Source organism: Salvelinus alpinus, chromosome 9, assembly GCF_045679555.1.
Source record: "Salvelinus alpinus chromosome 9, SLU_Salpinus.1, whole genome shotgun sequence".
Taxonomy (NCBI): domain Eukaryota; kingdom Metazoa; phylum Chordata; class Actinopteri; order Salmoniformes; family Salmonidae; genus Salvelinus; species Salvelinus alpinus.
The window spans coordinates 53,137,069-53,159,768 of NC_092094.1; the positions used below are offsets into that span (position 1 = coordinate 53,137,069).

The following is a 22,700-nucleotide window of genomic DNA, read 5'->3' on the forward strand; positions in this document are numbered from 1 at the left end:
TCGGAAATCTCCAATTGATTTTCAGGTCGGAAAGTCGGAGCTCCAGAAAGATGACAGAGTATCCGTCTTGATATTCCGAGTTGGATGACCATTAAACAAATGTTTCTCCGAGTTCCCGTTTGTCTTGAACACACTGAAGTCGGAAGTCAGAGATTTCCGAGTTCCCAGTTGTTTTGAACGCGGCATAGGATGAGCCCATGGCCATATCAAGACGTCAGAACTACAGTGATAGCCGACGTTGCAGCCATGGAGGAAGTAAAAGGTGAGACATATTTCTCCTTTTTTGTATTGATTTAATCCGTAAAATGCCTTTAATGACACTGTCACATGTAGCGACAATGTCGCTATATAACAGCAATCGAACAGCAGAGCATGTTTTCGTATTTAAATGTGAATGAAGTAAAGCAACTTCGTTCGCAAGCATCCATTCAAATTTTAGCAGAGATTACGTTTACTGCACGCGAGCCACCTTCATAATAGAGCACACAAACGCATTAGTTATCGTGTATTGTTTAGCATACTGAAAATGAGAACACATGATTTACACGAGATATATTCCAATTAAAAGGTTGAGTTCAATAACCTATAAAATAGCTGATGTTTTGCTTTCAATGAACGCTGCAGATTCAGCAGTGCGGAGGGACTTACTCAAAAGTGCAATTCTCAGTCATATTGTAGACTTGTGATACAATTGGTGTGCATGTTGTTCATATTGAAAGTTACCTACTGTCTTTGTTTTCTCATTTTACAGTATTCCCGCTATCCTGTGCAGTGCAGAACTATGCATGGGGGAAGGTCGGTCTGGACAGTGAGGTGGCCAAACTGGTTGTTGGTGGAGATACCTCGGCTGTCATTGAAGCTGACAAACATTATGCCGAGGTAAGATTTAGACAGTGGTGAACCGTGATTATTGGACCTAGGCCTTTAGCGGGGGAAAAAATATTCCAAAACGTCAAACTTCACCAATAGTCTAGCGATGACAATAGTGACACATCTAAGGTGACCATAATTTGAGCACCCCGTGTAGGAGAGAATAGTTTTTATAAAAACACATATACACGGCCACAAGCAAGGGAGCAGTCACACACAGCATACTGTTAAAAGCGACCCATTCATTAAAGGCCAGTAGGCCCCCAATCATAACAAAAACATTAAGCATTTCCAAATTGAAATGTACAATGTACTTCCCATTGCGCACGTCTTTTATCACGCTCAGCACACAAAGTAACCAGTGATCTAAAGTATAAATGCAACAATTTTTCACGCATTATTTTCAAAGAGAGAGCAAGTGAGCTGCAAAAAAACAGTGCCACTCACCAAATGATGATCATTTGAAACAGAACTTATTTTTGAAAGTTAATCATGAAGGGCGACGTTAACAAATTAGCAAAAACATCCTCCCCGACAACACGTGTGGCTGCAGCCGCTGCACAACACAACAAAAGCTAGCTAGACCAAAGGAAAACTAGGCTACTGCTCATGCTCTCAGGAATGACGTGTCTAGGCCTTCAAGAAGTTGGGAGTAAAACATTTTTTAAAAGAAGAGCTAGTAAAAATAGTCCCACTCATTGCAAGTCAAAATGTTATTGGTTGATTTCCATGTCACTCCAAAATTCTGCCCTAATACAGTTCATTCCTATGTGAAGACTCAATAGCCAGATTAAGCTAAATTAAGTCGTTTAAGATGGCGTTTCTTGGAGAAAATAACATGTACAGTTTGAGCTACTCCAAGAAGTGATGTTGCATGCTAGCACATTGCTGCCCCCTCTCATTCAGTAACTTTAAATGAAGACCGACCGGGGTACTGCAGGCTGCCATTAAAAACCTCTTCAGGATCGCCCCCTTTTTCAATTTTTGCCTAAAATGACATACCCAACTCTAACTGCCTGTAGCTCAGGACCTGAAGCAAGGATATGCATATTCTTGAAACCTTTTGAAAGGAAACACTTTGAAGTTTGTGGAAATGTTAAATTAATGTAGGAGAATATAACACATTAGATCTGGTAAAATATGCATTTTTTTTGTATCTTTGAAATGCAAGAGAAAGGCCATAATGTATTATTCCAGCCCAGGTGCAATTTAAATTTTGGCCGCTAGATGGCAGCAGTGTATGTGCAACATTTTAGACTGATCCAATGAACCACTGTATTTCTGTTCAAAATGTTGTATCAAGACTGCCCAAATGTGCCTAATTGGTTTATTAATCCATTTTCAAGTTCATAACTGTGCACTCTCCTCAAACGATAGCATGTTATTTTTTCACTGTAATAGCTACTGTAAATTGGAGAGTGCAGTTAGATTAACAAGATTTTAAGCTTTCTGCCAGTATCAGATATGTCTATGTCCTGGGAAATGTTCTTGTTACTTACAACCTCATGCTAATCACATTAGCCTATGTTAGCTCAACCGTCCCGCGGGGGACCCACCGTTCCTGTATAGGTTGCCATAGTGGGGTACCTAGTCAGTTGTTCACCTGAAATGTGTCTTTTGCATTTAACCCAACCCCTCTGAATCAGAGAGGTGCATTAGCAAGTAAATTATACTCTTCTGTGTCTGATTTTAAAATAATTGGTTCAAGGACATGCATCTGGTCTATTAAAAGCTATTATTATTATTACCATGATTGTCTTCAAAACATTAAATTTTTTTACACAAAGATTGACAACGAATATCTGCCTTTTCCCATTCAATATAATGGGGGATCCTGTTTTCCGCTAATAATGCCTGCAGTACCGTGGCTTCAATGAGAGGAGGCAGTCGTTCTCCCCTGTAAATGGCAGATGTCCACCCCCCAAAAAATCCTGATTGGATATTTTTTTCTCTTCAGTGTTAACCTTTCCCTTTTCAATACAAACTGAATAGAAATCAGAATAACATTTTAAATTATAGAAAATATTTAAATGACATTTTAAGAAAGAATCAATAATTTTATAAATCCTTATGCTCTTTCTGAAGGTGTAGCCTATGGCGTTTTTCCCCCTTCCAATGTATTATTCCTGTCCTGCAGATATAAAAAAAAAAAAAAAAAAAAAAAAATTACAAAGCCCTTCAGGACTTTGGCTGAGAGTCTCTTACCCTTCAAGCTCCCTCAATGCCTGCCCTGTCAAAAGTCATTCTTTATTTAGCTTCAGCTTCACAGGGAGTGTTTATCATAAAGGTTAATAGATCTGAGTATGGGAGTGGGGACATTTTGTCCAAGTGAAACGCATAGTCACATGCTATGGTGAATGGGCAGATGTATTTTCATACTCTGCAATCAGCATCCATAGTCAATAGCCTGGGTGCCTTCTCCTGTTTGAGACAATCCTCTGGTGCTAAACAATAGCTTCCTAGGATGGCACCTAGGCTATCGTATATGCATTGAAGATCATTCTATTGAACTGTTCATATCCTGTTTGTCATTCTTTGCATGTTATTGACATTTTCATACATAAAATACCTTTAATTAATTTAGTTTGTTTTATCTTTGAAAAACTTGATCACAATGGATGACGAAGCTAAATCACAGTGATGTTAACTCTGTTTTTATATATATTTAAAGAGTCGCACACTCCATATGTATAACCTCCCAGTAATTTATTGGGTAAAAAAGACCCTGAAGAAGGCACAGTGATGCTGAAACGTTGTTTTACCCAATATATTACTAGGAGGTTATACATATGGAGTGTGCGTCTCTCTTAGTTTTTACAGCTTACAGTTTATTCTCAGTTAGTCAGCACCTCTACACTAAATAATATTCTCTGGGTGTGTGCCAGCTCATGCTTTTTATTAAACCGTTTTAAAAGAGAAATACTCTTGTATGGTCAATGATGAGGCCCCTCCCTGTGTGTCTTGCAGCTTTGGATGGGCGCTCACCCCAAAGGAGACGCCCTCATCAAGGATAACCGGATAGCCCAGAGGACGCTCGGTCAGTGGATTGCAGACTACCCAGCATGCTTGGGGTCAAAGGTCAAAGACACCTTCCATGGCCAGCTTCCCTTCCTCTTCAAGGTCCTGTCGGTCAACACCGCTCTGTCCATACAGGCCCATCCGAACAGGGTAAGTCCTGGGTCGTGTTCATTAGGGCACACTGTAACACAGCATTTTGCAGTGGCAAATTAAAACAAAGGTTTCATGTCTGCTGACCAACCCAAAAACAAAAGTAAGGGGAGGATGGGGTTACATGTATTTATCTCAAGTAGATATGGTGTATTTTGTTGCGTTTCTATTCTAAATTTGTTTCATTTTGCTAATCAAATTGCTCTTTTCCCATTGGCTCTCACACCAGGAGTTGGCTGGACGGCTCCATGCTCAGTTTCCAGAGCATTATCCTGACAACAACCACAAGCCTGAGATGGCTGTCGCACTCACCCATTTTGAAGGCCTCTGTGGCTTCAGGCCCGTGGAAGAGATCATTGGCTTTCTCAAATGTGAGTCCCATATCTTGCAGACTGTCCATTATCAGTGTTTTAAAGTCCATGTTTTTAAAATGCATTCAACAGCACAGCAGCTCAGTTGAGGGATTTCCTTCACTTTAAGATAAATTAAGTAGAGATCAATGATGCTCAGTAATCCCTTTAAAGCGATAGTTCATTTGAAGTGTTGGCTCATTTTCGACTTACCTAGGGTCTTTCCTCCCAACTATTTTTAAGTTTGTTACCTGGTTATTTAGCGACATCCAGAATATTCTGGCTAGCATCTTTTGAGAATATAGCAATGCTAGTGGAAACGGATTGTATCACTTAGCAGTGCATTCAAAAGTATGGGGAATGTGGGGGAGTGGACCAAAAATGGCACCACTCTCTGTGGGAGGCAAAGCCCTTTCCCCACGCTTTTTTTTATGTACAGCTAACTGTTACTGTTCAAATTGTAGGAAATGTACTTTAAAACTGCACATTTTTCTCTCCGCCGCCAAATCGTGCTTAGGGCCCCCAAAAGGCTAGAGCCGGCCTTGACTGTTACAATCCATCCGAGGATTGTATTCAAGTTTGCTAAGAGTGTAAAATGTGTGTCCCCCAGCCGTGCCAGAATTCCACGCTCTTGTAGGGAACGAGGCGGCAGAGGAGCTGGTGAGCAGTATAGGGGAGGCGGGCCGCACCTCGCTGGCCCTGAAGAAGTGCTTCACCCGCATGATGAACTGTGAGAAGAAAGTGTTTGTGGACCAGCTCAACATGCTGGTGAAAAGAGTCACTGAGGAAGGTGAGCATCAAACAATAAGTATTTTGTTTTTGTGACACCTTATACTTCCTCATGTAGGTAGACACCAACTATCTTGGTCCCAGATCTGTTTGTTCTGTAATGCCAACTCCTATGGTCGTTGACATGTCAATCCAAACATGACCTATTTGGCAACAGCCATAAAAGTTGCCAAGAAAGCACAAACAGATCTGGGACCAGGCCTCAACTTTCTTGCGTAAGTTTCAAAAAGAGGTTATCTTTTTATAATAACAGGGGTTAAAGTTCTAAGTCACTGCGACGGAGTTCCATCATATGGATTTTGGAGAGGTTGTTTTTGAGATCAGTGTAAATCTTTTGAAAGAAGTTTTGTCAAATGTATTTTGAAAGCAGTTTTGGTTTTTGTTAGAGGTGGATCCCAGTTTTACATGACTACGTTTATTTCTCTTCAATTGCGTGCGTGGTATCGTTTTACAAATGCTGTTTTACTACTGGAGCTTCAAGCATGGTTTAGGGAGGCGCCGCTGCACAACTTACTTCTTAAAGGTGTAATGATATACAGTGCATTGGGAAAATATTCAGACCCCTTGACTTTTTACGCATTTGTTACGTTACAGGCTTATTTTCGAAAATGGATTAAATGTTTTTTTTTTGCCCCTCAAATCTACACACAATACCCCAATAATGACAAGGCAAAAACTGGTTTTTAGAAATATTAGCAAATGTATAAAAAACATATCACATTTTACATAAGTATTCAGACCCTTTACTCAGTACTTTGTTGAAGCACCTTCCGCAGTGATTACAGCCTCAAATCTTTTTGGGTATGATGCTACAAGCTTGGCACACCTGTATTTGGGGAGTTTCTCCCATTCGTCTCTGCAGATCCTCTCAAGCTCTGTCAGGTTGGATGGAGAGCGTCGCTGCACAGCTATTTTCAGGTTTCTCCAGAGATGTCCGATCGGGTTCAAGTCTGGGCTCTGGCTGGGCCACTGAAGGACATTGAGACTTGTTCTGAAGCCTCTCCTGCGTTGTCTTGGCTGTGTGCTTAGGGTTGTTGTCCTGTTGGAAGGTGAACCTTCGCCCCAGCCTGAGGTCCTGAGTGCTCTGGAGCAGGTTTTCATCAAGGATCTCTCTCACCTTTGCTACGTTCATCTTTCCCCAAACTCCAAGCAGGCTGTCATGTGCCTTTTACTGAGGACTGGCTTCTGTCTGGCCACTCTACCACAAAGGTCTGATTGATGGAGTGCTGCAGAGATGGTTGTCCTTCTGGAAGGTTCTCCCATCTCCACAGAGGAACTCTGGAGCTCTGTCAGAGTGACCATCGGGTTCTTGGTCGCCTCCCTGACCAAGGCCCTTCTCCCCCAATTGCTAAATTTGGCCTTCTTCCATTTAAGAATGAAGGAGGTCACTGTGTTCTTGGGGACCTTCAATGCTGCAGAAATGTTTTGGTACCCTTCCCCAGATCTGTGCCTCGACACAATCCTGTCTCGGAGCTCTATGGACAATTCCTTCAACCTCATGGCTTGGTTTTTGATCTGACATGCACTGTAAACTGTCTGACCTTATATAGACGGGTGTGTGTGCATTTCCAAATCATGTCCAATCAATTGAATTTACCACAGGTGGACTCCAATCAAGTTGTAGAAACATCAAGGATGATCAATGGAAACAGGATGCACCAGACTCAATTTCGATTCTCATAGTAAGGGGGTCTGAATACGTATGTAAATAAGGTATTTCTGTTTTTTATTTGTAATACAGTTGCTTTGTCATTATGGGTTATTGTGTGTAGATTGAGGAAAACAATTAATTTAATCCATTTTAGAATAGGACCGTAACATAACAAAATGTGGAAAAGGTCAAGGGGTATGAATACTTTTATAGGCACTGTACTTTGTAATAGAAATCGAATTTGAGTGAATGATTCATAATAATAATCAGGATTTTGTGTGTACATTTTACTATACTATGCTGCGTCAGTTAGGCTTCAGGTGATCATGCTTATAGCACATCTGACCATGCATGGGCTCCTATATGCATGGTTCAATATGTTAAAGTCATTCAAACAATTTTTACCAATATGTTATTGGGCTTATTTCTGGAGGTCAAATTTAGTCAAATGTATATTTTATATGGTGTCAGCATAATTAGAAAAATGATCATTTTGGAGTAGAATGTTCTTTTAAAAAGTTCCTAGAACTGCGCTTCTCTGTCCTGCTACATACAAATTCTCCCAGGGAGAACCCCGGACCCACTAAGGGGACTGGAATTGGTCAAACTCGCAGTTTAATACATGTACAAAATTGTCCTCTTTCCCTAAAAGCATGATGGCCATGACTTTCTTACATGAAAGGGGAGGTTAACTTGGCCCCAAACTATATATTTTTTCTTTAACCCCTGTAATCAATAGTGCATGAATGTGGGCATAAATGATATACTCCTTGAGATTGTATATTTTCTACTGAATAATGCATAGTCAAGGTTTCCAAAGGACCTCTTGCACCAAAGACAGCTTTCTATGTAATATCAAACCTTAATTTATCCAGGTTAGTCTTATTGAGATACAAATATCTTTCACAAGAGAGATGGGTTGTTCACTACGCATTAAACGGACTGAAACAGGGAGGGACTTGTCCAGTAAGAAACACTCATTTTTATTTTCTGTAGCAAAACATTTTCATTGCATGCCCTAATGAACACGACCCTATGTTAAAGACTTTTGTTGTACCTCATTCAGCTGCTGCAGGGAAGGACACATCGGGCAGTAACAGTGAACTGTTGCTCCGGCTCCACTCCCAGTATCCGGGTGACATCGGCTGTTTTTCCATCTACTTCCTAAACCGCATGGTGCTGGAGCCAGGCGACGCCATGTTTCTGGGTGCCAATGAACCACACGCGTACCTCAATGGAGGTCAGGGGTCAACCAGTCAGCTTCTTAGAGTTAACTAGATGTATTGATAAGCTGTTAGAGTACAGTGGAAATGCACTATATATAGAAAAGTATGTGGACACCCCTTCAATATAGTGGTTTGGCTATTCCAGCCAGACCCGTTGCTGACAGGTGTATAAAATCGAGCACACAGCCATGCAATCTCCATAGACAAAAGTTAGCTGTAGAATGGCCTTACTGAAGAGCTCAGTGACTTTCAACGTGGCACTGTCATAGGATGCCACCTTTCCAACAAGTCAGTATGTCAAATTTCTGCCCAGCTAGAGCTGCCCCGGTCAACTGTTAGTGCTGTTATTCTGAAGTGGAAACGTCTAGGAGCAACAATGGCTCCTTAATACTCCATATTAATTCCCATGATTTTGGAATGAGATGTTTGATGAGCGGGTGTCCACATACTTTTGGCCATGTGGTGAATAATACAGTAGATGAGCTATTGTTTAGTGTGGTGGTATGCGCACAGGCATAGAAACATGTTTCCCAGGTGTTGGATTAGTAAGAGAATAATGTAGAAGTGAGGGAAAAAAAATATTCTGCACAATTGTATAGCTTCCAAAGTATAGAGCTTCAGACTGATTTTAAACTACACTTTGGGAGCTATATCTGTATGTGGATCTGTTTGTTATACAATGAGATTACCTATTGAAATACATTTTAAAATATGACAATGGTTTATTATGTAAAGTATATCATTATGTAAAGTTACAATGAATCTCAAATACAGAGCAGTGAGAATTCTAATTTTTACATGTTTTTTTATTTTGAAGTGAACTTGAATGAAAGTGTCCTATATCCCATTCGCTCTCTCATAATGCTATTCAGACTGCATCGAGTGCATGGCCTGCTCGGACAACACGGTACGCGCCGGCCTGACGCCCAAGTACATCGACGTCAGCACCCTGTGTGAGATGCTGGACTACAGCCCCGCTCCAGCCAGCGCCAAGATCTTCCCCTCCATACAGGACCCCTCAGACCCCTTTGTCTACCTCTATGACCCCCCTGTCCCTGACTTCACTGTCATGAGGATACAGGTAATTGACTTACTTATTTAGCCTGGTCCCAGATCTGTTTGTGCTGTCTTGCCAACTCCTATGGTCATTGTCACGCCAGACAACACAAACAATTATACTCCGCCTTGACAATATTCTCTGTTTGAATGGTTCTCTTGTAGTAAGCCATTACCATATTTGTTCCAGTGTGGCTCATACATTTTTAAACTTAACATAGGTAATGTCATTCTCCCCCTTTCTTCTTCCTTTTCTCTCTTTGGCCTCTCCCCCCTTTCTCTCCCCATCTCTGTCTGCCTCCTCTCTCTCCAACCCCCTACTCCCTTTCTTTTTCCTCTCTGCTCCCCCTCATTCCCCCATCTCTCTCTATCTCCAGGTGCCAGCCTCAGTCAGACAGTACACGGTGGCCCCGGTGGACTGTGCGGGCATCCTGCTGGTGATTGAGGGCGAGGCCACCGGCACCTCTGCCGCTGCCCTCTCTGACATCACCCTGAGCCGGGGCACCGTCCTCTTCATCTCAGCCAATGAGAGCGTCTCCCTTCACGTCACCTCCCCCTCCGGAATGACCATGTACCGGGCCTGCAGTCTCCTGTAGCCCCAGGCCTTCTGATAATGTTTTCTACCAACGTCAACCCAACCTGTGGTTCTGTGTCATTCGTCATGCCAGGATGTTCCCTGACATAAGGCCAGTAGTGATAGGCTACTAACAGTTTTAACCGTAGTCTATGTGCAGTTCCATTCATTTTTCTCAGACAATCGCCCTGACAGGTCCAGGAACATGCACAGCTAGTGTGTACTTGCTGTGGTCCTTCTTATTCGTCCCATGTTTCTGTGACAGTTTATACAGTATCGAGGCAGTGATTATGGAGTTTTCATTGGTACAGTATGCCTCAGCTCACATCTCGCTGTAAGTGTCACATACTCTGTCATTGCTGCTGATTTTAATTGAGCATGTTGTAATTAATTACCTCATAAGCAATCATTTATTTTATTTTTTTCAGTGGGGGAATTCTTCTGTTCAATACTAGTGCTGTTAAGACGATGCATCATAACAAAAACATAGTATTTAAAAAAATATATATCAGCTGTATTGGGAACATTTGGCATTTACAGTATGCTGAGGTTCCTGTGCATGTTTGCGGAACAAAGGCACCTGCCATTCACACATGCATACATAGCTGCCTGCTGCATACATAGCTGCCTGCTGCATACATAGTGTACATACAAATAGAGCATATAGTAAGAATGCATAGCTACTGTATGGGGAGACCTTTTTTCAGCTGGACCGCCAACATTGAAGTTGGTTCAGTTGACAAATGTTTGCACTAGGGCCGTGGCATTTAGTGATCCAAAATGTCTGCCGTAAGGCTGAAGCAGCATGTGACCATGCAATTCAACTCACGCATCCAACAGAAGAAATGCATCCGGTAGTAGTCTGGACTGAAGGTGGCTTGTGAGCTGTACTGTGTCAATGGTAACACCTCACACAGTGTTACAGGATACAAAGTTGGTGTTTGAGATGGACTGCATTGCAGTTGGTGACTGTAGACTGCCGAATCATCTTGCATCCTAAATGACTACTGATTATAATTTGTATATCAGTCTAGTCGTAAACTGCAATGTAGTCTCTCAAACACGCAAAATAGCTTTCCCCAAAGGTAAAAAAAAGTGACATTTTGTATGCTATAGTTTGTTGTTCCAAGACTGTTAGTCACTTTGAATGAAGCTCTGTTGGGTCAGGCATGTCTGCTGGTTGGTGTTCGTTAGAGCACATTGTAGCAAAACGAAAAGTTTCAAGATTTCCTATTGGAGAAGTACTGATTGTACCTCCGCGTTAATGTTTTCTTCTGTTTTGTGCTTAATGAACACGACTCTGGTGCTTTCAATTGAACAGCGATGATCCACTTAATATTTGTGAATGAAGGACAGGAACATTGAGAGCAAACGATAACTTGTTTTTATTCCAACTGGTTTTGTCCAGGATATTTTCATTTACAGTGAGGGAAAAAAGTATTTGATCCCCTGCTGATTTTGTACGTTTGCCCACTGACAAAGAAATGATCAGTCTATAATTTTAATGGTAGGTTTATTTGAACAGTGAGAGACAGAATATCAACAAAACAATCCAGAAAAACGCATGTCAAAAATGTTATGAATTGATTTGCATTTTAATGAGGGAAATAAGTATTTGACCCCTCTGCAAAACATGACTTAGTACTTGGTGGCAAAACCCTTGTTGGCAATCACAGAGGTCAGACGTTTCTTGTAGTTGGCCACCAGGTTTGCACACATCTCAGGAGGGATTTTGTCCCACTCCTCTTTGCAGATCTTCTTCAAGTCATTAAGGTTTCGAGGCTGACGTTTGGCAACTCGAACCTTCAGCTCCCTCCACAGATTTTCTATGGGATTAAGGTCTGGAGACTGGCTAGGCCACTCCAGGACCTTAATGTGCTTCTTCTTGAGCCACTCCTTTGTTGCCTTGGCCGTGTGTTTTGGGTCATTGTCATGCTGGAATACCCATCCACGACCCATTTTCAATACCCTGGCTGAGGGAAGGAGGTTTTCACCCAAGATTTGACGGTACATGGCCCCGTCCATCGTCCCTTTGATGCGGTGAAGTTGTCCTGTCCCTTTAGCAGGAAAACACCCCCAAAGCATAATGTTTCCACCTCCATGTTTGACGGTGGGGATGGTTTCTTGGGGTCATAGGCAGCATTCCTCCTCCTCCAAACACGGCAAGTTGGGTTGATGCCAAAGAACTCCATTTTGGTCTCATCTGACCACAACACGTTCACCCAGTTGTCCTCTGAATCATTCAGATGTTCATTGGCAAACTTCAGACGGGCATGTATATGTGCTTTCTTGAGCAGGGGGACCTTGCGGGCGCTGCAGGATTTCAGTCCTTCACGGCATAGTGTGTTACCAATTGTTTTCTTGATGACTATGGTCCCAGCTGCCTTGAGATCATTGACAAGATCCTCCTGTGTAGTTCTGGGCTGATTCCTCACCGTTCTCATGATCATTGCAACTCCACGAGGTGAGATCTTGCATGGAGCCCCAGGCTGAGAGAGATTGACAGTTCTTTTGTGTTTCTTCCATTTGCGAATAATCACAGAAACTGTTGTCACCTTCTCACCAAGCTGCTTGGCGATGGTCTTGTAGCCCATTCCAGCCTTGTGTAGGTCTACAATCTTGTCCCTGACATCCTTGGAGAGCTCTTTGGTCTTGGCCATGGTGGAGAGTTTGGAATCTGATTGATTGCTTCTGTGGACAGGTATCTTTTATACAGGTAAGAAACTGAGATTAGGAGCACTCCCTTTAAGAGTGTGCTCCTAATCTCCGTTCCTTACCTGTATGAAAGACACCTGGGAGCCAGAAATCTTTTTGATTGAGAAGGGGTCAAATACTTATTTCCCTCATTAAAATGCAAATCAATTTATAACATTTTTGACATGCATTTTTCTGGATATTTTTGTTGTTATTCTGTCTCTCACTGTTCAAATAAACCTACCATTAAAATTATAGACTGATAATTTCTTTGTCAGTGGGCAAACGTACAAAATCAGCAGGGGATCAAATACTTTTTTCCCTCACTGTACATGGAACTGTTTGTACAATAGTTTAAAAAATATATATATACACACATACTACTGTAGGTTTGATTGCAAACAAGTCTGAGATTTATGGGTTAAAAGTGTAACGGTTTTACTTGAACATTATGCGAATGTTTCTTTCAATAGAAGCTGGAATGAGAGCATGGTTTTGCATTTGACTATACTACAGTAGCATGGATCTCTACAGAGAGTGTCTGTATGTAAACAAAAATAAAAAAACATTCTGTACTAGTGCATGGAGTGCTTTCATTGGGATAGAATACCCAGAGTGAAAAGATGTGTGCTCAGTACTTATTTCACCTTTATTTAACCAGGTAGGCCAGTTGAGAACAAGTTCTCATTTGCAACTGCGACCTGGCCAAGATAAAGCAAAGCAGTTCGACACATACAGTTACACATGGCATAAACAATCAATAATACAGTAGGAAAATCTATAAACAGCATGTGGGATAATAGGCCATGGTGGCAAAGGAAATTACAATATAGCAAATTAAACACTGGAATGGTAGGATGTGCAGAGAATGAATGTGCAAGTTGAGATACTGGGGTGTAAAGGAGCAAGATAAATTAATACAGTATGGGGATGAGGTAGATTGGATGGGCTATTTACAGATGAGCTATGTACAGGTGCAGTGAGCTGCTCTGACAGCATGTGCTTAAAGCTAGTGAGGGAGATAAGTCTCCAGCTTCAGAGATTTTTGCAGTTCGTTCCAGTCATTGACAGCAGAGAACTGGAAGGAGAGGCAGCCAAAGGAAGAATTGGCTTTGGGGGTGACCAGTGAGATATACCTGCTGGAGCGCGTGCTATGGGTGTGTGCTGCTATGGTGACCAGTGAGCTGAGATAAGGCGGGGATTTACCTAGCAGAGACTTGTAGATAAACTGTAGAGAGTGGGTTTGGCGACGAGTATGAAGCGAGGGACAGCCAACGAGAGCATACAGGTCGCAGTGGTGGGTAGTATATGGGGCTTTGGTGATGAAACGGATGGCACTGTGATCGACTGCATCCAATTTGTTGAGTAGAGTGTTGGAGGCTATTTTGTAAATGACATCGCCGAAGTCGAGGATCGGTAGGATGGTCAGTTTTACGAGGGTATGTTTGGCAGCATGAGTGGAGGATGCTTTGTTGCGAAATAGGAAGCCGATTCTAGATTTAATTTTGGATTGGAGATGTTTAATATGAGTCTTGAAGGAGAGTTTACAGTCTAACCAGACACCTAGGTATTTGTAGTTGTCCACATATTCTAAATCAGAGCCGTCCAGAGAAGTGATGCTGGATGGGCGGGCGGGTGCGGGCAGCGATCGGTTGAAGCACATGCATTTAAGAGCAGTTGGAGGCCATGGAAGGAGAGTTGTATGGCATGGAAGCTCATCTGGAGGTTAGTTAACAGTGTCCAACGAAGGGCCAGAGGTATACAGAATGGTGTCGTCTGTGTAGAGGTGGATCAAAGAATCACCAGCAGCGAGAGCGACATCATTGATGTATACAGAGAAGAGAGTCGGCCCGAGAATTGAACCCTGTGGCACCCCTATAGAGACTGCCAGAGGTCCGGACAACAGGCCCTCCGATTTGACATACTGAACTCTATTGGAGAAGTAGTTGGTGAACCAAGCGAGGCAATCATTTGAGAAACCAAGGCTGTTGAGTCTGCCAATAAGAATGTTGTGATTGACAGAGTCGAAAGCCTTAGCCAGGTCGATGAATACGGCTGCACAGTAATGTCTCTTATCGATGGCGGTAATGATATCGTTTAGGACCTTGAGCGTGGCTGAGGTGCACCCATGACCAGCTCTGAAACCAGATTGCATAGCGGAGAAGCTACGGTGAGATTCGAAATGGTCAGTAATCTGTTTGTTAACTTGGCTTTCAAAGACCTTAGAAAGGCAGGGTATAATAGATATAGGTCTGTAGCAGTTTGGGTCTAGAGTGTCTCCCCCTTTGAAGAGGGGGATGACCGAGGCAGCTTTCCAATCTATAGGAATCTCAGACGATATGAAAGAGAGATTGAACAGGCTAGTGATAGGGGTTGCAACAATTTCGGCAGATCATTTTAGAAAGAGCGGGTCCAAATTGTCTAGCTCAGCTGATTTGTAGGGGTCCAGATTTTGCAGCTCTTTCAGAACATCAGCTATCTGGATTTGGGTGAAGGAGAAGTGGGGAGGTTTGGGCGAGTTGCTGTGGGGAGCGCAGGGCTGTTGATCGTATATTGAAAGCAGTGATGATAGTGCAGATTTGTATCTACACATTGTAATCCTAGTCGCAGGGCCAGCTCAAGGCAAAATATTTTTGTGGCTCTCCTGACAGTGGAGAGAAAGTTAGGCCTAATTTCCTGCAATTCTACACATTGTGCCATGCGGCTGAGATAATTTCAGAAATGTCATGCAATTCCACTAAGGATTTAACGATTCACCAATATGCATCGGTCCGGTCCTCGGTTCAAATGTGTAAAATATGAGTGCATCATTAGGCAGAACCTAAACGATCCAAATGTAGCATGCATCGGTCCAAAAATGTTTTCTAACGTTACAAATCATCAGTTCACTAAAATGTTTTGCTCAAATTACTTTATTTCTAACTTCCGAAAACCTAGTATTTTGTGCCAACTGCGTCCTCTCCTTCAGTGTCAAACTAAGCATGTGATTATGTTGACAGTCACTAGGCAGGTTACCATTGACATTTACATTTTACATTTAAGTCATTTAGCAGACGCTCTTATCCAGGGCGACATACAAATTGGAAAGTTCATACATATTCATCCTGGTCCCCCCGTGGGGAATGAACCCACAACCCTGGCGTTGCAAGCGCCATGCTCTACCAACTGAGCCACACATTGACCCAGGTTTATTTGACAAAAGCAATGTCGCAAAAAAAATTGGATACATGTGTGATGGAAACGGAAGAGATAAAACTTTATTGCGAAAAATTAAGATGGAAATGGTGTTTTTTAAATAAATTATGATTGCAGAATAATTTGGAAGATACGCAGGGCACGCGATGTCATCACATAACTATAAAGCGCCCTAACCCTTTTATTTCTAAATGCCTTCTGATTTTTTAAATAAGGGGTAGATCAGCTTTAATATTGCAGATCGATTGTAGCTTCCGTTAATGTAATTGTCGGCATCATTTCCAATCCCCCATATATTGTTTTGTAAATACACTGCTCAAAAAAATAAAGGGAACACTTAAACAACACAATGTAACTCCAAGTCAATCACACTTCTATGAAATCGAACTGTCCACTTAGGAAGCAACACTGATTGACAATAAATTTCACATGCTGTTGTGCAAATGGAATAGACAAAAGGTGGAAATTATAGGCAATTAGCAAGACACCCCCAATAAAGGAGTGGTTCTGCAGGTGGTGACCACAGACCACTTCTCAGTTCCTATGCTTCCTGGCTGATGTTTTGGTCACTTTTGAATGCTGGCGGTGCTTTCACTCTAGTGGTAGCATGAGACGGAGTCTACAACCCACACAAGTGGCTCAGGTAGTGCAGCTCATCCAGGATGGCACATCAATGCGAGCTGTGGCAAGAAGGTTTGCTGTGTCTGTCAGCGTAGTGTCCAGAGCATGGAGGCGCTACCAGGAGACAGGCCAGTACATCAGGAGACGTGGAGGAGGCCGTAGGAGGGCAACAACCCAGCAGCAGGACCGCTACCTCCGCCTTTGTGCAAGGAGGAGCACTGACAGAGCCCTGCAAAATGACCTCCAGCAGGCCACAAATGTGCATGTGTCTGCTCAAACGGTCAGAAACAGACTCCATGAGGGTGGTATGAGGGCCCGACGTCCACAGGTGGGGGTTGTGCTTACAGCCCAACACCGTGCAGGACGTTTGGCATTTGCCAGGGAACACCAAGATTGGCAAATTCGCCACTGGCGCCCTGTGCTCTTCACAGATGAAAGCAGGTTCACACTAAGCACATGAGCACATGGAGACGCCGTGGAGAACGTTCTGCTGCCTGCAACATCCTCCAGCATGACCGGTTTGGCGGTGGGTCAGTCATGGTGTGGGGTTGCATTTCTTTGTGGGGCCGCACAGCCCTCCATGTGCTCGCCAGAGGTAGCCTGACTGCCATTAGGTACCGAGATGAGATCCTCAGACCCCTTGTGAGACCATATGCTGACACATGCATATTTGTGGCCTGCTGGAGGTCATTTTGCAGGGCTCTGGCAGTGCTCCTTGCACAACAGCATGTGAAATTTATTGTCAATCAGTGATGCTTCCTAAGTGGACAGTTTGATTTCACAGAAGTGTGATTGACTTGAAGTTACATTGTGTTGTTTAAGTGTTCCCTTTATTTTTTTGAGCAGTGTATATAATGTACCAGTCAAAAGTTTGGACACCTACTCATTCAAGTGTTTTTCTTAATTTTTACTGTTTTCAATATTGTAGAATAATAGTGAAGACATCTAAACTATGAAATAACACATGGAATCATGTAGTAACTAAAAAAGTGTTTAATCAAAATGTAATTGAGATTCTTCAAAGTAGCCACCGTTTGCCTTGATGACAGCTTTGTACACTCTTGGCATTCTCTCAACCAGCTTCACCTGGAATGCTTTTAGATATACAGGGTAAAGTTGATAATTTCATAACAAGGACAGCAATCACTTTTGGTTTGCCTGGAAACCTGAATTTCAATTGCATTGAATCAGAAAAGTTTCCTCCCATGACCTCTACAAGTAAGAATGTTGACAAAAATTACATTTTAATGTACTTTACCAGTTGTCTGTGTAGTTGGTCCTTTTGGCAGTAGGAATGTGAGACAATATATCCTCAGGACAGAATAATTACAAACTTTTCAAAGCGCTGGGAATGCATTCAGATTTCTATCACCTGAAGCGTGTGCAGAAACATGTAAACACTGTAACGATCTCGGCAACTATGCATGCGTCTCATGCATGTATACTGAACAAAAATATAAATGCAACATGTAAAGTGTTGGTCCCATGTTTCATGAACTGAAATAAAAGATCCCAGAAATATTTAATTTTTTCACAAAAAGGTTATTTCTCTCAAATTTTGTCAACAAATTTGTTTACATTACTGTTAGTGAGCATTTTTCCTTTGTCAAAATAATCCATCCACCTGACAGGTGTGGCATATCAAGAAGTTTATTAAACAGCATGATCATTTCACAGGTGCACCTTGTGCTGGGGACAATAAAAGGCCACTATAAAATGTGCAGTTTTGTCACACAGCACAATGCCACAGATGTCTCAAGTTGAGGGAGCATGCAATTGGCATGCTGACTGCAGAAATTTGGACAGAGAATTGAATGTTCATGTCTTTACCATAAGCCGCCTCCAACATAGTTTTTAGAGAATTTGGCAGTACGGCCAAACGGGCTCACGACCGCAGAACACGCCAGCCCAGGAGCTCCACATTCGACATCTTCACCTGCGGAATCGTCTGAGACCAGCCACCCGGACAACTGATAAAAACTGAGGAGTATTTACATTTGAAGTCAGAAGTGTACATACACTTAGGTTGGAGTCATTAAAACTAGTTTTTCAACCACTCCACAAATTTCTGGTTAACAAACTATAGTTTTGGCAAGTCGGTTAGGACATCTACTTGTATCACAATTCCAGTGGGTCAGAAGTTTACATACACTAAGTTGACTGTGCCTTTAAACAGCTTGGAAAATTCCAGAAAATGATGTCATGGCTTTAGAAGCTTCTGATAGGCTAATTGACATCATTTGAGTCAATTGGAGGTGTACGTGTGGATGTATTTCAAGGCCTACAGTAGTGGCCAAAAGTTTTGAGAATGACACAAATATTATATTTCACAAAGTCTGTTGCCTCAGTTTGTATGATGGCAATTTGCATATACTCCAGAATGTTATGAAGAGTGATCAGATGATTTGCAATTATTTGCAAAGTCCCTCTTTGCCATACAAAATGAACTGAATCCACAAAAAACATTTTCACTGCATTTCAGCCCTGCCACAAAAGGACCAGCTGACATCATGTCAGTGATTCTCTCGTTAACACAGGTGTAAGTGTTGACGAGGACAAGGCTGGAGATCACTCTGTCAGGCTGATTGAGTTCGAATAATAGACTGGAAGCTTCAAAAGGAGGGTGGTGCTTGGAATCTTTGTTCTTCCTCTGTCATCCATGTTTACCTGCAAGGAAACACGTGCCGTCATCATTGCTTTGCACAAAAAGGACAGGCATCCGGAAAAAAGCCTGTCCGAAGAAGACAAGGTGAGTGTTCCCATCAGTCCTGTGTCATGCCAACAGTAAAGCATCCTGAGACCATTCATGTGTGGGGTTGCTTCTCAGCCAAGGGAGTGGGCTCACTCACAATTTTGCCTAAGAACACAGCCACGAATAAAGAATGGTACCAACACATCCTCCGAGAGCAACTTCTCCCAACCATCCAGGAACAGTTTGGTGACGAACAATGCCTTTTCCAGCATGATGGAGCACCTTGCCATAAGGCAAAAGTAATAACTAAGTGGATTGGGGAACAAAACATCAATATTTTGAGTCCATGGCCAGGAAACTCCCCAGACCTTAATCCCATTGAGAACGTGTGGTCAATCCTCAAGAGGCGGGTGGACAAACAAAACCCCACAAATTCTGACAAACTCCAAGCATTGATTATGCAAGAATGGGCTGCCATCAGTCAGGATGTGGCCCAGAAGTTAATTGACAGCATGCCAGGGCGGATTGCCCTAACCCTAACCCTAAAATCATTTGACACTTATGAAATGCTTGTAATTATACTTCAGTATTCCATAGTAACATCTGACAAAAATATCTAAATACACAAAGCAGCAAACTTTGTGTAAATTTATATATGTGTCATTCTCAACTTTTGGCCACAACTATACCTTCAAACTCAGTATCTCTTTGCTTGACATCATGGGAAAATCAAAAGAAATCAGCCAAGACCTCAGGAAAATAATTGCAGACCTCCACAAGTCTGGTTCATCCTTGGGAGCAATTTCCAAACGCCTGAAGGTACCACATTCATCTGTACAATCAATAGTACGCAAGTATAAACATCATGGGACCACGCAGCCGTCATACCGCTCAAGAAGGAGACGCGTTCTGTCTCCTAGAGATGAACGTATTTTGGTGCGAAAAGTGCAAATCAATCCCAGAACAACAGCAAAGGACCTTGTGAAGATGCTGGAGGAAACAGTTACTGAAGTATCTATATCCACAGTACAACGAGTCCTATATTGAAATAACCTGAAAGGCCGCTCAGCAAGGAAGAAGCCACTGCTCCAAAACCGCCATAAAAAAGCCAGACTACGGTTTGCAACTGCACATGGGGACAAAGATTGTACTTTTTGGAGAAATGTTCTCTGGTCTGATGAAACAAAAATAGAACGGTTTGGCCATAATGACCATCGTTATGTTTGGAGGAAAAGGGGGGAGGCTTGCAAGCTTGAAGAACACCATTCCAACCGTGAAGCACGTGGGTGGCAGCATCATGTTGTGGGGGTGCTTTTCTGCAGGAGGGACTGGTGCACTTCACAAAATAGATGGCTTCATGAGGATGGAAAATTATGTGGATATATTGAAGCAACATCTCAAGATATCAGTCAGGAAGTTAAAGCTTGGTCGCAAATGGTTTTTCCAAATGGACAATGACCCCAAGCATACTTCCAAAGTTGTGGCAAAATGGCTTAAGGACAACAAAGTCAAGATATTGGAGTGGCCATCACAAAGCCCTGACCTCAATCCGATAGAAAATGTGTGGGCAGAACTGAAAAAGCATGTGCGAGCAAGGAGGCCTACAAACCTGACTCAGTTACACCAGCTCTGTCAGGAGGAATGGGCCACAATTCACACAACTTATTGTGGGAAGCTTGTGGAAGGTTACCCGAAACGTTTGACCCAAGTTAAACAATTTAAAGGCAATGCCACCAAATACTAATTGAGTCTATGTAAACTTCTGACCCACTGGGAATGTGATGAAAGAAATAAAAGCTGAAATAAATCATTCTCTCTACGATTATTCTGACATTTCCCTTTCTTAAAATAAAATGATGATCCTAACTGACCTAAGACAGGGAATTTTGACTAAGATTAAATGTCAGGAATTGTGAAAAACTGAGTTGAAATGTATTTGGCTAAGGTGTATGTAAACTTCCGACTTCAACTGTATTTGCAGTAAGCTCCAGGTATATGTTCTAATTCTTCAGACATTCCAGGAACCTGCGACCAAAAACAAGCTACATATGGGCAGTACCAGAACAAGTGATCTAATGATTCTGTCTCTTTGCAGCAAAATCTGCAGAGCTGGGATGGTTGTATCCCCCATAGATATATATATATATAACATTCTATTGGCTGCAAGAATTTTAAATAATAATTTAAATGGGAAAAACTCTACGTTTTGAATCCGGCATCGTTTTGTGTATCAGTTTATAAACCATGGGCCATGGAATGTTACATTTTTTTCACAGTACAAGGGGTGGGTCATGTGAAAATATTTTTTACTTGGGGAGAGGGGTGTTGCATTTTTTTAAATGACCTCTTGAGATGGTCTCGGTTCGGGTTATCTTCGGGGGCTCTTTTGAGGGGTCTGAGTTTCTTTGGAGTTTTCACATTGCACTAAAAATGTTCACAAATTGTCTGAAAGTGTGAAAACCCCCTTAAACACAGCAGGCTACCACTACCCCATTCATAGACGCTAACTACCTTTAGTGTATTTTGATGAAGTTAGCTTCTTCTGGAGGGACTTTTGTTAAGGTTTTGGAAACAAAGGAACATATCATTCATATCAGCAAGAATATTTTTTCTAAAAACAGAAGGTTAAGTTACTACACACCTTTATGAGTTTAGTGAATCCGCCAGATCAGAAGCAGTAGGGATGACCAGGGATGCTCTCTTGATAAGTGTGTGAATTAGACCATTTTGCTGTCTTGCTAAGCATTCAAAATGTAATGAGTACTTCTGGGTGCCAGGGAAAATGTATGGAGTAAAAAGTATATAATTTTCTTTAGGAATGTAGTGAAGTAAAAGTTGTAAAAAATATAAATATTAAAGTACAAATACCCCCAAAAACTACTTAAGTAGTACTATAAAGTATTTTTTACTTAATTACTTTACACCACCGCCCACACGGTAATTTCTCCACGTCACAGCGCGTTTAGAGAAGACAGACGGAAGACAGAGGCGACCAACTGTGCTAATTAGCTATCTAGCATGCTCCAAACACTTGTGTGTAATGGAAGAATGCCACCAGACACGTGTCTGAAAACTACTGTCTGCTGCAACTGTGATGAAGCCGGTTTGCATTTGTGAAATGATTTTGATGTGATATTAAAGTAAAGGGCTTTTTGTTTCTAGAACTTTAACGCAATTGAGAATAGATTCACTTTTAGATGGAGTATTTGGCTGTCAGATCCAGTCTACCTCTGAAAATAACATCCTTGGTCCTTGGATCTTAAGGAGTAAAGTCAGGCTCACCTACACGTCTTAAGAGTACATTATTGGACTAGACTACCACATGATTATTGTTTGCTAAAATTGTACATGACATTATTTAGATACATTTTCTTGTTTTTTTATACTGTGGACATCCACAAACTTGCTGAAACAAAACCAAACAACACTTTAGTTGTAAATTAAAAGTGCTATATTCACTGTACAGGCCAGGGCACACAGATATGCAGAAAATTCAAAGGACTTAATTTATTTTCCCAGGTTAAAAAAGCTACACGTAACTGTGGAAATGCAGTGTGAGAACACACATAAGAAAACAGTACAACCTGTGTGTGTAATCAAAAAAAACTATATTGTACATATGCTTCCCTCGATCAGAAAGCCCTTCTAGTCAATGGGTTAGAAGCATATTGCAGGGGGGAAGGTGTGATGGCGCACCACTGCCTGACTGGGACTCAACGTTTGGTTGAGCTCCTGCAGGGGAGTACCTAGCCAGTCTATGAGCAAACAGCTCCTTACTAATCAAGAACATATCTAGGAAACCAGACACTTCTTC

At 42.0% G+C, this 22,700-nt stretch overlaps 1 protein-coding gene across 1 annotated transcript; it reads left to right on the forward strand.

Moving 5' to 3' along the window:
* The first annotated feature begins 20 nt into the window (after window positions 1–20).
* Window positions 21–12,953, forward strand: mpi (mannose phosphate isomerase). Its single transcript, XM_071326680.1, has 8 exons — window positions 21–262; window positions 752–879; window positions 3,838–4,038; window positions 4,268–4,409; window positions 4,999–5,178; window positions 7,895–8,068; window positions 8,927–9,135; window positions 9,488–12,953. Exons 1-8 carry the CDS (start codon window positions 190–192, stop codon window positions 9,704–9,706), a joined length of 1,326 nt encoding a protein of 441 aa, XP_071182781.1. The 5' UTR covers window positions 21–189; the 3' UTR covers window positions 9,707–12,953.
* Window positions 12,954–22,700: the final 9,747 nt, after the last annotated feature.

Excerpts from the sequence above, each read along its gene's own strand:
- mpi (XM_071326680.1), top strand. The coding sequence starts at position 190 with ATGAGCCCATGGCCATATCAAGACGTCAGAACTACAGTGATAGCCGAC. Across the intron at positions 263-751 it reads AGCCATGGAGGAAGTAAAAG|TATTCCCGCTATCCTGTGCA; the intron begins GTGAGACATATT and ends CTCATTTTACAG. Across the intron at positions 5,179-7,894 it reads GAAAAGAGTCACTGAGGAAG|CTGCTGCAGGGAAGGACACA; the intron begins GTGAGCATCAAA and ends TACCTCATTCAG.